The 13,509-nt window shown below is 42.8% G+C and overlaps 1 protein-coding gene across 3 annotated transcripts in view; it reads left to right on the forward strand.

Annotated features, from left to right (window-relative positions):
• The window catches only part of gria1a (glutamate receptor, ionotropic, AMPA 1a), a 79,221-nt gene that overhangs the window by 21,844 nt on the left and 43,868 nt on the right, over positions 1-13,509 (forward strand). For all 3 annotated transcript variants that reach the window (XR_014608681.1, XM_084132541.1, XM_084132540.1), the window contains exons 4-5: positions 7,764-7,948; positions 10,973-11,026. Coding sequence is in view for 2 of the 3 variants with exons in the window: in XM_084132541.1 (XP_083988667.1) it covers positions 7,764-7,948; positions 10,973-11,026 (239 nt within the window). In the remaining variant the exon portion in view is untranslated. The remainder of the gene's footprint in view (positions 1-7,763; positions 7,949-10,972; positions 11,027-13,509) is intronic.

The following is a 13,509-nucleotide window of genomic DNA, read 5'->3' on the forward strand; positions in this document are numbered from 1 at the left end:
TCTTGTTGCCTAGATACAGCGCTGCACTGTCTACGGGGTTATTTTAAGCCTTTTAAGGACATACGTGTGAGAGTGTATGTAGCCCGTATGTGAACCGAGTCACACTGTAAGCTTCCTATGTGTATAAAACCGACCCCGCTGCCGTGTGCTGTTTTGCATGTTGGCGTAGTACTCCATTGGCGTCACACCACCCCAGATGAGTGAGAGTGAGGCTAAGGAGAGACGTCTTTCCCCGCTGGCCCTGTTCTCTGTGTGCATCGTGAGCCATTTGTTCAGCCTGCTGGGAGTGTGAGCTCCTTAATGTCAAATCACCCTGCAGTCTTAAAGTGGTCCAGCTGTCCTCACACTGAGTCAAACAGGAAGAAGCACTGAGATGTAGATCTGCACTCAGATGCAGAGGGGTCAAAGGGCAAGTGCTCAAAACAGAGGCGGACCGAAGCAGAGGAGGGAGTCAATATTTCTCGCGCCTGCCGTCAATATGTGCTTTCTTTCTTTTCTTGGGAATCCAACTATTCTTGACTTGTTTTTCAAACTTCGCTGTAAATATGATTTGCTGTTGTCTAGTTGGACTGTTTAAATAAGTTTCTGTGACTGTTTACTCAAATCAGTTTTTCCTGTAATATTCTGAAGAATTGCACTTGTTGCTTTTTCTATGCATTTAGTCCCCAGTCCAGCTACAAAAAGGACACAAAAACCATTTAAATATCATAAATGTATAGTTAGCATGACTTATGCACTATATTTCAAATCGGCTGAAGCCACATGATAGCTTTGTGTGAGAAAAAGACTGAAATTTAAATCATTGTTCACTGATAATCTTCCCCTCTGGTGCCTGTTAAGCATTGCTACTGAATCATTATGATTGTGAACTCAAGAACTGAAACAGTTTGATTCATGAATGAAATGAAGTTCCAAACGTAGTTTTGGGAGGAGCCTAAACATTCAGTGCTGTCAATCATCAGCAGTCACTGCACCATCCCTCCTCTATTTCTCTTATTCTTCCTCTGCGCAGTGCTGTTAGAGGAGAGTCTAGCTCGGAGCTCGAGCCGAGCCTCTGGTCCGAGCCTCCTTCGAGGACAGCAATTAAGACTGAATGGGCAGGCGAACTCGTGAATCTTTTATACCAGTTTTGTTAACAAGATCAACTGATTTATTGAAAAGATCTCACTCAAAATAATTCATTCACAAACTGGATAACACTTCCTAGTTATGAAGGATGTCAAGTTCTTAGTGAAAAGGACTCATATAGACTCCTTTTATGATACTTTTATGGTGTGTTTGCTTCCTTTTAAGCTTGAAATCTACAGTCCTTATTCATTGCATGAAAAAGAGTGACCGAATTTAATTTAATTTAATCACAGTTAATAATTATATATATATATATATATATATATATATATATACATATAATTTATTTATTTATTTATTTTTCATCACAGTAATTGACCAAAATGTATCCTTTTAGTGTCCCACAATTAAAATAAAGTCATATGATGTTGAGGTAAAATGGTGTGAAGGTAAACAAGCGATGGCTGAATTTAGATTTTGGGGTGAACTAATCCTTTAACTTTAAATCGTTTAAGTGTGTAGTCCCTATTGTAGTCTAGTGCACAGAATGATTCTTCTGGAACAGTCACAGTTTCCTGTAATTTATTTCGTGGTCCATCCCACCCCATAAATGAAATATTTATTCCTGTTATCGCTGCTGCGGGATCCATTGGTTCCATAAATTATAATGTGTGTATCCTTGTTGCTCTCCTTTTAATTGCAGCTCATACAACAGCTGGGTGGTGTTGCATTAAACAAAGGCTATAAAATTCAAGTACATGCTTTTTCTTTATTTGTTCTTTTACTTAAATTTGTTTTATGTTTTGAACAGCACCCAAAGTCCATTAAACATTTCATAAACAATTTCCCATATAAATGCTCACAGGGGAGTTACTGTATTTATGTCTCTTTGTTAAGCTTGCCACAATTTACAGGCAGCCATAGACTTTCATAGTCAGTTTTTGAGAAGGATTTAAAAAAAACTGGATTCTGGATTACTGGATGAACTTGGGCTTGTTGTGTTTCTCACACAGCAAAAAGCATAGATGGCTGTGAAAGTGTGCAGTTGAGTGTTTGGAGAGGTTTTGATGAGTTTGGAGGAGCTGGCCATGGTGCTGAAGTACTGAGAATACAAGGAGCATAAGCTGCTCTCAGCGACAGCATAATAAGAGCAATCATGTATGCTTGTGCCTTCGACTGTCATCACGTCATGGGATCATATGATCCTTCAGAACTGCTCAGTTCTTATGAGAGATGCGGCTCGTGTTACAGTATGTGTAGACACTATCTGTGAGGAAATCAGAACGGATACAATTGCAAGTAAAAAGGCGTTTATTGATATGGTCAGAAACGCACAACACAGGTCGGGGAAAACAAACACTCAGATGACGATTGTGGCGCAGGGACTTTGATGGCATCCTGTGGTGGTGAAGTGATCGGCGTGTATGGGAAACCAGGAACCAGTGGAACATCCAGACGAGGTGACGAATAACAACGAATCCACACAACGAATAATCCATAGCAGGAAACAGAGAGCCACACGGGAACAGGACACGACACCGGGGAAACCACAACAATCTGACAACATGAGATGGGAATTACTGCACATATAAAGGGAACGGGGATTGAACACAGCTGGCGACACTAATCAACACAATGAGTAACCACACCCACACACAGACACACACACACACACACATCAGAAATGAGACAGACGATTCATGAACCGTGACAGTACCCCCTCCACTAGGAACGCCTCCTGGCGTTCCCAGACAACCTTACCTGTTGATTGTAATCATTGATAAGGGAGTGATCCAGAATGTCTCTAGCAGGTACCCAACTTCTCTCCTCCGGACCGTAACCTTCCCAGTCCACCAAGTACTGAAATCCGCATCCCCTCCGTCTCGAGTCCAGAATACGACGTACCGAATAAGTAAGTTCCCCATCTACGAGTCGCGGCGGGGGAGGAACCGGGGCAGGCGGATTAATGCGAGAATAAAACACGGGCTTGATCTTTGATACGTGAAAGGCGGGGTGAATTCTCCTGTACGCTGGAGGAAGTTTGAGTCGGACTGTCACCGGACTAATAATCTTGGTGACAGGGAACGGGCTGATAAATTTGGGAGCTAACTTGTTAGAAACGGAACGGAGCGGAATATTTCTGGTAGAAAGCCACACCTTTTGACCCAAGACGTATACGGGAGGCCTTGACCGGTGGCGATCGGCCTTGGCCTTCATGCGCCCCCCCCCCTCCCGCTTGGAGTTGAGTCTCACGGGCTCTAGTCCAAGTGCGGCGGCACCTCTGGACGAAAGCATGAGCGGAGGGGACCGCGACTTCGGATTCCAGACTCGGAAAAATTGGTGGCTGGTAACCTAAACTACACTTAAACGGAGAGAGGCCCGTGGATGACACTGGTAACGAGTTATGGGCGTACTCCACCATAGAAAGTTGTTGGCTCCAGGACGAAGGATTCTTGGCTACCAAACATCGCAACATTCTCTCAAGATCTTGGTTGGCCCGCTCAGACTGACCATTGCTCTGAGGATGATAACCCGGAGACAGACTGACCGTAGCCCCCAATAATTTACAGATTCGGTTAGACGTCTTACCAGTGGCACAGACTGAGCAAGCCAAAACAAAATCGTGAATATCGCGAGCCATTAACGGCCACCAGAATCGTTGCTTAACTAAATAACTGGTGCGAGTCACTCCTGGATGACAAGCCACGTTGGAGCAATGACCCCATCGAATAACGTCGGACCGTAACCCCTCCGGAACAAACAAACGATTCGGTGGCCAACCGGGCGGAGGCATTACCCCTTCTAAGGCCATCTTGACCTTCGACTCGACCTCCCATACGAGTGTGGAGATAACTACTTTCTCAGGTAAAATGCACTCGGGAGTCACCGGGCGTTCGGATGGATCAAAAATATGAGATAAAGAGTCGGGTTTGATGTTCTTGGAACCCGGGCGGTACGAGAGAACAAAGTCAAAACGTCAGAAAAAAAGTGCCCACCGAGCCTGCCTGGAGTTGAGTCTTTTAGCAGATCTAATATATTCAAGGTTCTTGTGATCGGTCCAAACGATAAAGGGTACCCCTGAACCCTCTAACCAATGACGCCATTCCTCCAACGCTAACTTGACTGCCAACAACTCTTTGTTACCAATGTCATAGTTACATTCGGCAGGCGATAATCTATGAGAAAAAAACGCGCAGGGATGCATCTTGTCGTCTGAGGAAGCGCGTTGTGAAAGAACTGCTCCTACCCCCACCTCTGACGCGTCGACCTCCACCACGAACTGACGTGTGGGATCAGGGGTGACAAGAATGGGGGCCGAAACAAAGCGGCTCTTGAGGTTGACGAACACTGCCTCAGCAGTGTTCGACCACCTGAACGTCGTTCGGGGGGAGGTCAAGGCAGTCAGAGGTGCGGCTAGTTGGCTGAAGTTGCGGATGAACCGCCGATAGAAGTTGGCGAACCCCAGAAACCGCTGTAGGGCTTTACGGGAATTTGGGCTTGGCCAATCTACCACAGCCTTAACCTTGTCAGGATCCATACGCACTCCCTCAGAAGAGATGATGTACCCTAGGAAGGGAACAGACTGTGCGTGAAAAGCGCATTTCTCCGCCTTGACAAAAAGCCTATTCTCTAACAATCTCTGGAGCACACGTCTGACCAGTTGAACGTGTTCCTGGAGAGACGAAGAAAAAATCAATGTCATCCAGGTAAACATATATGAACTGATCTACCATGTCTCTCAACACGTCATTAACGAGTGCTTGGAAAACCGCTGGGGAGTTGGAAAGCCCGAAAGGCATAACCAAATATTCAAAGTGCCCCCTAGGGGTATTAAAAGCGGTTTTCCATTCATCCCCCTTCCTGATGCGAACCAAATGATAGGCGTTACGCAAGTCCAATTTTGTGAAAATGGATGCTCCCTGTAACCTCTCGAAAGCTGAAGACATCAACGGCAAAGGATAAGTATTCTTTACCGTGATGTTGTTCAGGTCTCGGTAATCAATACAAGGTCGCAGAGAACCATCCTTCTTCCCAACAAAAAAGAACCCCGCCCCCGCAGGAGAAGAGGAAGGCTGAATGAACCGGAGGAAGAGAAGCAGCACGAGACTTACTGAACACCTCCTTCAGGTCGCGGTACTCCGCGGGCACATTAGACAAATCCGGTGCCTCACTCTGAAACAGAACCAGACACAGAAGAACAAGCAGACATCAAACAGGACTCATGACAGTGGTTACTCCATGTGGAAATAGTGTTAGTGCACCAGTCGACACGAGGATTGTGCTGAGTGAGCCACGGGTGTCCCAGAACCACTGGGGCAAGTGGTGAGTCCATGAGGAGAAATGATATGAGTTCAGTGTGATTGCCAGAAGTGATGAGTGTGATGGTTTCAGTAGAATGAGTAATCCGGGGAAGTTCCTGTCCATTGAGTGCGTTGACGGTTATCTTGTGCGGGAGGGGAGTGATGGGAATCTGAAGCTTGAGTGCAAGTTTGAAGTCCAAAAAATTACCTTCCGCTCCCGAATCCAGTAGTGCTTGAGTGCTGTGTGTGGATGTTGGCCATCTCAGTCTTACCGGGAGGATCGATGATGGTGATGAGGTCTTCTCGGCGGAGATCCCACCCGATAGTAGCCTCATACTTATTATCGGGCTTGCTCTTTTACCGGACAAGAGTGGATAAAGTGACCAGCCCGGCCACAGTACAGGGAAAGCCGAGCTCTCCCTACCTGCATGGGCTCGTGGTCGAAAACGGGGCTGACCGCGCTCACTCCACTGGGCTGGTGGTCCTCCGCGCCGTGCTGAGGACGATCGTGCTGGGGACGATTCGGACGTGCCAGTCTTGTCACACGATTCAGGCGGGCATCCACTCTCCACGCCAGCTCCACCAGTCCATTAAGTGTCTCAGGGAGGTCCAAAACGTAGATTTCCTTTTGAACGCGGTCAGCCAGCCCATGCAGGAACATGTCCCACTGCGCCTCCTCATTCCAATGGCACTCTGCGGCCAGGGTGCGGAACTGGATGGAATAACCCGACACCGAGCCTTCACCTTGACGCAGATCGGTGAGTAATCTGGCCGCCTCCTTACCCGCCACTGCGCGATCGAAAACTCTCCTCATCTCCTCGGAGAGTGCCTGGAACAAGGTGCAGCAGTCGTCCTTATTCTCCCACACCGCCGTTCCCCAGAGAGCCGCCTTTCCTGACAGCAGTGTCAGTACGAACGCCACCTTGGAGTGTTCGCTATGAAAGGTACGCGGCTGCAATGCAAAGTGCATGGAACATCTCGTGAGAAAAGCTCTGCAGTAATCAGGCTCACCAGAATATCCCTCCGGTGTGGGTAGACGAGGCTCAGGTTGATTCTCTGGTACTGGTACTGGTGCTGGTGGGGGAGAAACGGGCGGTGTGGGCGGCGCAGTGGGAGCTCGTAAAAGTTGTAACTGTTGGGTGAGCTCGGACACCTGCGCCACGAGTGCTTGAACTGCGCGACCTGTGCTGGAAATACTCTCTTCTTGTTGTTATGGATTCACACATCCATACGTGTGATACTGTGGGAAATGAAGTCGCTCAGACGAGTCGCGCTTGCTGTATCCATATTTGGTCAGATCGTTCTGTGAGGAAATCAGAACGGATACAATTGCAAGTAAAAAGGCGTTTATTGATATGGTCAGAAACGCACAACACAGGTCGGGGAAAACAAACACTCAGATGACGATTGTGGCGCAGGGACTTTGATGGCATCCGGTGGTGGTGAAGTGATCGGCGTGTATGGGAAACCAGGAGCCAGTGGAACGTCCAGACGAGGTGACGAATAACAACGAATCCACACGACGAATAATCCACAGCAGGAAACAGAGAGCCACATGGGAACAGGACACGACACCGGGGAAACCACAACGATCTGACAACATGAGATGGGAATTACTGCACATATAAAGGGAACGGGGATTGAACACAGCTGGCGACACTAATCAACACAATGAGTAACCACACCCACACACAGACAAACACACACACATCAGAAATGAGACAGCCGATTCATGAACCGTGACACTATCACTCTGTTCCAAAACCTAGAGCTGCTTCCACAGGCAACATTTTAAGGCATCATAACCATGTTCTTGGTTTGAAGGCTGCTCCAAAAAGTTGATATGGTTGGCTCTAATGGCTACTAAGCATATTGTTTCTAGAGAGATTTTTTGTTGGTGTCTGGGGAGAAAGCTGATTGGTCCTATGGGGGTTTCCCACATGAACATGCAATCCTATGCCAAGATCAATGTCTTCACTAATCGAACCCAATTTCCTGTCTGTGAACAGTGTGGCTTTCACTCTCCACTGGTCTGTATCTTCCTGGCAGGTTTTTTCTGAAATTACAGCTAATAAAGTGGCATTCAGATGGTTAGATGATTAGTTGCTGGAGATAACAGAGTGTCGATACTATACAGCTCTCGAGCTGATTTAGAATGACTTTTTAATGAATTAGCTTAGGCATACTATGACATGTCATTATTTACACAGTACATTTCACACAACTTGTCACATTAAGTGTCCCATCTTCCTCCAAAATTGTTAGTTTAAGTGCAGTTAGACTGCTTGTGAAATGCAAAATTAAAATCTAAAGTTCTAGTAAATTAATTTGTAAATTGATGTAACTCAACTTTTTTGAGTTCTGCTAACCTAATATTTCCCATTTTTATTCAAGGACTGGCAGTTCTGCAGAAGGTTCTGGACACAGCAGCAGAGCATAACTGGCTAGTGACCTCCGTGAACGTGGAGACAATGACAGAAGCATCCTTCCTCAAAGTGTTCCAGGACCTGGACAAAAGAAAGGAGGGCCAGATCATCCTCGACTGTGAGCTGGAGAGACTCACCTCCATCCTGAAGAAGGTAATTGGCTCTCGCCAGTCTTATTATTACAGTCATACATGTTGTCAGATCCTCCAAATGAATATGGGATTCAAATTTTCGATGCAAATGGAGCATGTTCTTTGCTTTAAATGTACTAAGACTACAATATGTCTTTTAACCAAGTCAAACAGTTAGTCATCTGTAATGCTGCTAATTATGAATGAAATAAACCATGCCATTATGAATATATAACAGTAATCATTTGCAGGCTCAGATGACTCAACTTAAAATGCAATTCTGAGCTTGAGTACTTGGATGAAGCCTGTGACCACTCTTATCAGATGGAGTGGCCTGTGCAACAGGCCCCAAGATGCTCTCTCTCTCATAGAGCGCCAAGGACGGAGCAGATAAATAACACTGGGCTGACATTTGGGGTTGGCAGCGGAGCCATAGTGACGCGCCACTTTCTCTATCAGCTCTCCCCACTGCCTGGAGGAGGAGGAAGCGCCCTGTTACTGTAATTAATGAGAGCGTGTCTTTTCTTCCCTTTTTCTTCTTTTCTCTATTTCATGACTCAAACAGAAGACCCTCGACAGGCCATGTTCTGTTATTGATAGCACAGTGGCCACAGTTAAGGCTGTTGCATCATTTGGTGGCAATTTCCACAGCATGTCTAGACAAATTTTTTCCTCTCTGAAAGCAATCATCCATCACCACGCATCCACCAATCATACCGTAAAACAACATTGGTGTAATTTTCCCCCACTTTGATTCTTTCACTAACACCGGGGGCCAGACGGTTTAACTGAGGAAAAACTCTCTGTACATGTTTTCATCACTCTCTTAGCATGCAATATGTTGTGTGGAGCTTTTTAGATTTAAATATTTCCTATTTTAAGACCCCAGTAGTTTGACAAACACAGTTTACTCCTTTAGTAAGAGATGAAATCTGGTCCACTTTCCAGTATTTCCCTCTGCTACAGGTTTTTTGGCAACTTTTTGGAGCATGTTATCATATAGATTGCCTCAAGCTTAAGGTGCAGTCACATTTACCATTCCTCAGCAAAGTTTTGCAAGCAAAATCCAGTAGTTTCAATAGGAATGCATGTTATTGGGAGTTTCACATAATGGTGAAAAAGTTCCACACGCAGATTTTGCTCGTGTTCAAGTTGGTCACGCAAATGTGCCGTGTTAACCAACAAAAAACTGCTTGGTTTTAAAGTGACTTCTGTGTGAGCGATACACTATTGACAAGAGACAGTGAACCTTTTTTGCCCACAAAATTTTGCAGAATTTTTGCTAATGTAACCGGATCCTTACAGACATGGACTAAAAGTCACAAAACAAATTTTAGTTTTTGAGGCTTCTCTTTCATTCATGTGTTCTGCATTAAAGAAAAAGATCACCCAAAAATGAAAATTCTGTCATCATTTACTCATCCTCATTTAATTCCAAATCTAAATGACTTTTTCTTCTGCAGGACATAAAAGAAGATCATTTTTAAGATTTGGTTACTTTTGACTTCAATTGCATGGACAAAAACCACCGAGACATTTCTCAAAATCTTCTTTTATGTTTCACAGAAGAAAAGTCATACATCTTTGGAACAATGTGATGGTGATTTTTACATTTTAGGATGAACTCTCCCTTTAATTTTGATCACAGCACTGAAATACACAAGAAGACGTGTGTTCTCCGCCCTGGGCTGGCCTGCCGGATGAAATCTTACTGGGGTCACCATTAATAACTAATGCTACTGTCTGTCATGGCCACTAGCTAAAGTCAGCTTTCACAACTTTATTTTACAGAAAAGTGTTTAAGAGCAAACATCTACTCACATACATACAATTTGGTCACAGAATTGTTCTTTACGATCGCTCATTGTTATTTCTGAGTACCCCATTAGTCCAGTACATCCCGAGTATATGCAGAGGATTTTCTTTAATTATAGCCATAGAACAACTTAACAGTTTGATGGTGTCAAAGTCTTTGATACCCCTTGACACTGCACACTACGCACTCACGTACATCCACACAGGTTAAAGCTGTGACCCTCGGTCAGTGTGTACCAAACAGAACTGAGAGCGCTGCTAATGTGTTCCTCCCCCGTCAGAGTATGACTCATTGTTTTTCACCACTGTTGTACTCTTCATGCCTGCAGAAGCTTTGTTATCTCTATAGCCACACACACACACACAAAAACGAACATCACAAATCTTCATTCCTCTCCTCTTTGTTACTCTGAAATCATAGCCATCTTGATTCTGAAACACCCTGAACTCAGTGTAAAGATGAAAGCTCAGGATTGTAGTCATATTATGGAGATGAAATGTGCAGTTGTTGTTGTTATTATTTAAATGTTTATGCATTTTGCACACACTTTCATCAAAGTGACTTGCATTGCATTCAAAGTGACTCAGATTACACATTTTATCAATTCATGTGTTTGCTAAGAATCGAAACTATAACTTTGGTGTGTACTCTTTGAAGTAAAACACAAAATAAAAATAAATAAATATAATAATTATTATTATTGGTGTTGTTGTTGTTATAGATAATAATCATTATTATTTATTAACCATAACTTTGGTGTATACTGTTTGGGGTAAAAGAACACTAAATATTATTATTATTATTATTATTATTATTGATTTGGTTCAAATAGTAATAATAAATATTATAATAATTATAGTAAAGTAAAATTTATTTATATAGCGCTTTTCACAATAGATAATGTTTCAAAGCAGCTTTATAGAAAATCACAATGTCAGTGTTTATACTATCTTAATCTTAATGCATTATTGTCGGATTTAGCAAATCAGAGCTGGGCAATAATATAGTATAACACATGCTCATTAACTACTGATTCAATTGATGAATGCAGTGAAAAACAAAAAATACAATACGTTTTTTGCAGTTATGTGACAGCAAATATTATATTACCGTGTGATTTATTAATATTTGTGGGTTTACTGTCATAAATAAGGCTTTATATAGTGCTGTGTTCTCCAAAATGAATACTGACCGCTGTAACTTTTCATCTTATTTGTTGGTCCATTTCAGATCATCGAGCTGGGGAAGAACGTGAAGAGTTATCACTACATCCTAGCAAACCTGGTAAGCAAAAAAAAAAACCCACGGCACTCATTTCAGCACTATGAGAGATCTCATGACTAAACCTCAGCATTAGGCTTTCAAATGCCACTGGACTCTATATTACAAGTGATTTGCATATTTTCACTACTGACCAATCGTAAGAAGATGCTCACTATGACTAACAAATGAGATGTTATATAAACGTTGCCTGGAGAACTGCTCTGTGAATATGAAAAACTACAAGTGATTTCTGCAGTCTTTGTCTGTATGTGCGCTCAACGTATGAGAACGGAGGGCTAAATTGATTTAAACAGAAATGATGATAATCGCAGCATTAATATGCTGTGGTGTGCTCCTGGATGGCACACTGCTGAGGATTTTAAATTAAACTGGTCTGGACGTTTTGTTAGATGTAATTGTAAATGATAAACGATAAAGGTTGCAAAGCAATAAAGAAAGATTTGCAACTGCCTGTGATTTCCATAATGGCATATAGTTATATATTATATATATACATATTCCATAAAGTGAGCAAATTACTCCCAGTGTCCTACGACGGGGAGCTCAATTCTATTTACACTGTGTGTGTGTGTGTGCGTGTGTGCGTGTGTGCGTGTGTGTTTGTGTGTGTGTGTGTGTGTGTGTGTGTGTGTGTGTGTGTGTGTGTGTGTGTGTGTGTGCGCGCATACATGGACGTTTGTATCTGAGTGGATGCCTGTGTAAGCTTCCCCTCTGTGTCCAAGCCTTTTGGGTAAAGGCTAGTTTCTATAGTAACATCACCAACTCGCTGCACCACATTTACAGGGACGCCAAGCGGAAAAAGATACAACTCCATTCACTCGGTCGAGAGATAAGAACACCTGCTACAAGTACATCCGAGAGGAGAGAATGGGGAAATATCGAATTGAGTTAAAATCAATCATCATTTTAAAAATCCAGATATTCTTTCTTAAAAAGATTGATATTTTACTGTCTTTTTTTAGAGGATGCATGAGTGGCTCCTGTTATTTTTTAAGATCAATATTTTCATAATAAAAAAGTTAGGAGGTTCACTGTACTGTACCAGCATTTCCTCCATGACCTTTCCATCTTTAGCACCACGGTAAAATATTCTTTTTCACAGTATTTGACTGTTAATGTGTGGTCACATTAGCAAAATATGACCACGGGGTGAAACTGCAAGCACACTAGTCAACAGTCATGGCCGAGTCAGACTGGCAACCCGAAGGTTGTGCGTGACGTGATTCGTGAACCGATCATCTCTTCTGATTTAATTACAACTAATCATGAGTTCATGTTGAAGTAACTATTAATTCAGGTATTAGTACATGATTATTCATGCCCTGTTATTGTAAAGTGTTACCAAAAACACTCCTGGGGGAGGATGCCCCTAGACATATTTACGTACAGATGACTCTAATGATCAAATAAACAAAAGAGGAAAAAGAGGAGCTTCCTCTTTAGTTTTTTGCAGTTTTGTGGAAATATCCTAATGGTGTAACACAGACAGAGACTGTGCAGGTTTTCATAGGAGGCACATCCACCATATCTCACATTGTGGCTGCAATTTTCAAGTCTTGTGCTTGACTGATGTGATTTGAGAACTTGTAATGAGAATATAGGTGTCTTCACCCAGAATCTTGCATTCCTTAGATCATCCACTTGGTTTACAGTGAGTTTGTGTAGGATCAGATGTGCAAAATCCCTCTCTGTAGTTCTAGAGTGGGAGGACCGCCTACGCCTGAAATTGAGAATAATTACGCTGAGCCAAGAGAACAAGTCTGGCAAAAATGAACGAAATCTGTCAAAAACCTGTAATCAATTATACTAGTCACATACAACTGAAGGATATCATCAGTGGTGCCCTGTTCCAGGAAACAGGATGTCACTGTTGCTATGAGAGCAGATAGTTGACATGAGAAGGAATGCCAAAAGATGTGCAGCTGAACGAAAAAAAGAAAGAGAAAAAAACAGAGAGATGCAGCCAATCATGAGAGAGCAGTGGCAGCCCTTCAGAAAGCAACTTGCTGTTGTAATCAGTAATGACTCCTGGCCCCATTTCTCCTCCATCTCTCAATTGGTTATAGACTCATAGAGTCCCTTGCGTGGTGTGTCTAACCAGGCAGATTCAATTCAAGGCAAACATCACTATTAATATTAGGCCTACTAATTCCTGCTAAATCATTCAACTTAATTCAACTTGCATTTAAACTTTAATTTCAACTTAAACTTATTTCATTTAGTTGTCGAACATTTATAATTTCCGTTGATGTTCTTAATCTTATTTATTAATTACCAAAAATTATTTTTCATTATTTTAGTTAACAATAACAACACTGCTTCAATATAGTTGTTGCGAGTATTGGGCTAAAGTTGGACCTATGAGCTAAAAGTAGTGAATGATTAAAAATATATAACCTGTCAAAATAAGAAATTTGAAACCTTTATCTTTCTGAAATGAGAGTTTCAGAAGTGTCGAGAGTTTTGCTTTTTTGAAATCAGTG

Source organism: Abramis brama, assembly GCF_963993115.1.
Source record: "Abramis brama genome assembly, chromosome: 13".
Lineage (NCBI taxonomy): Eukaryota > Metazoa > Chordata > Actinopteri > Cypriniformes > Leuciscidae > Abramis > Abramis brama.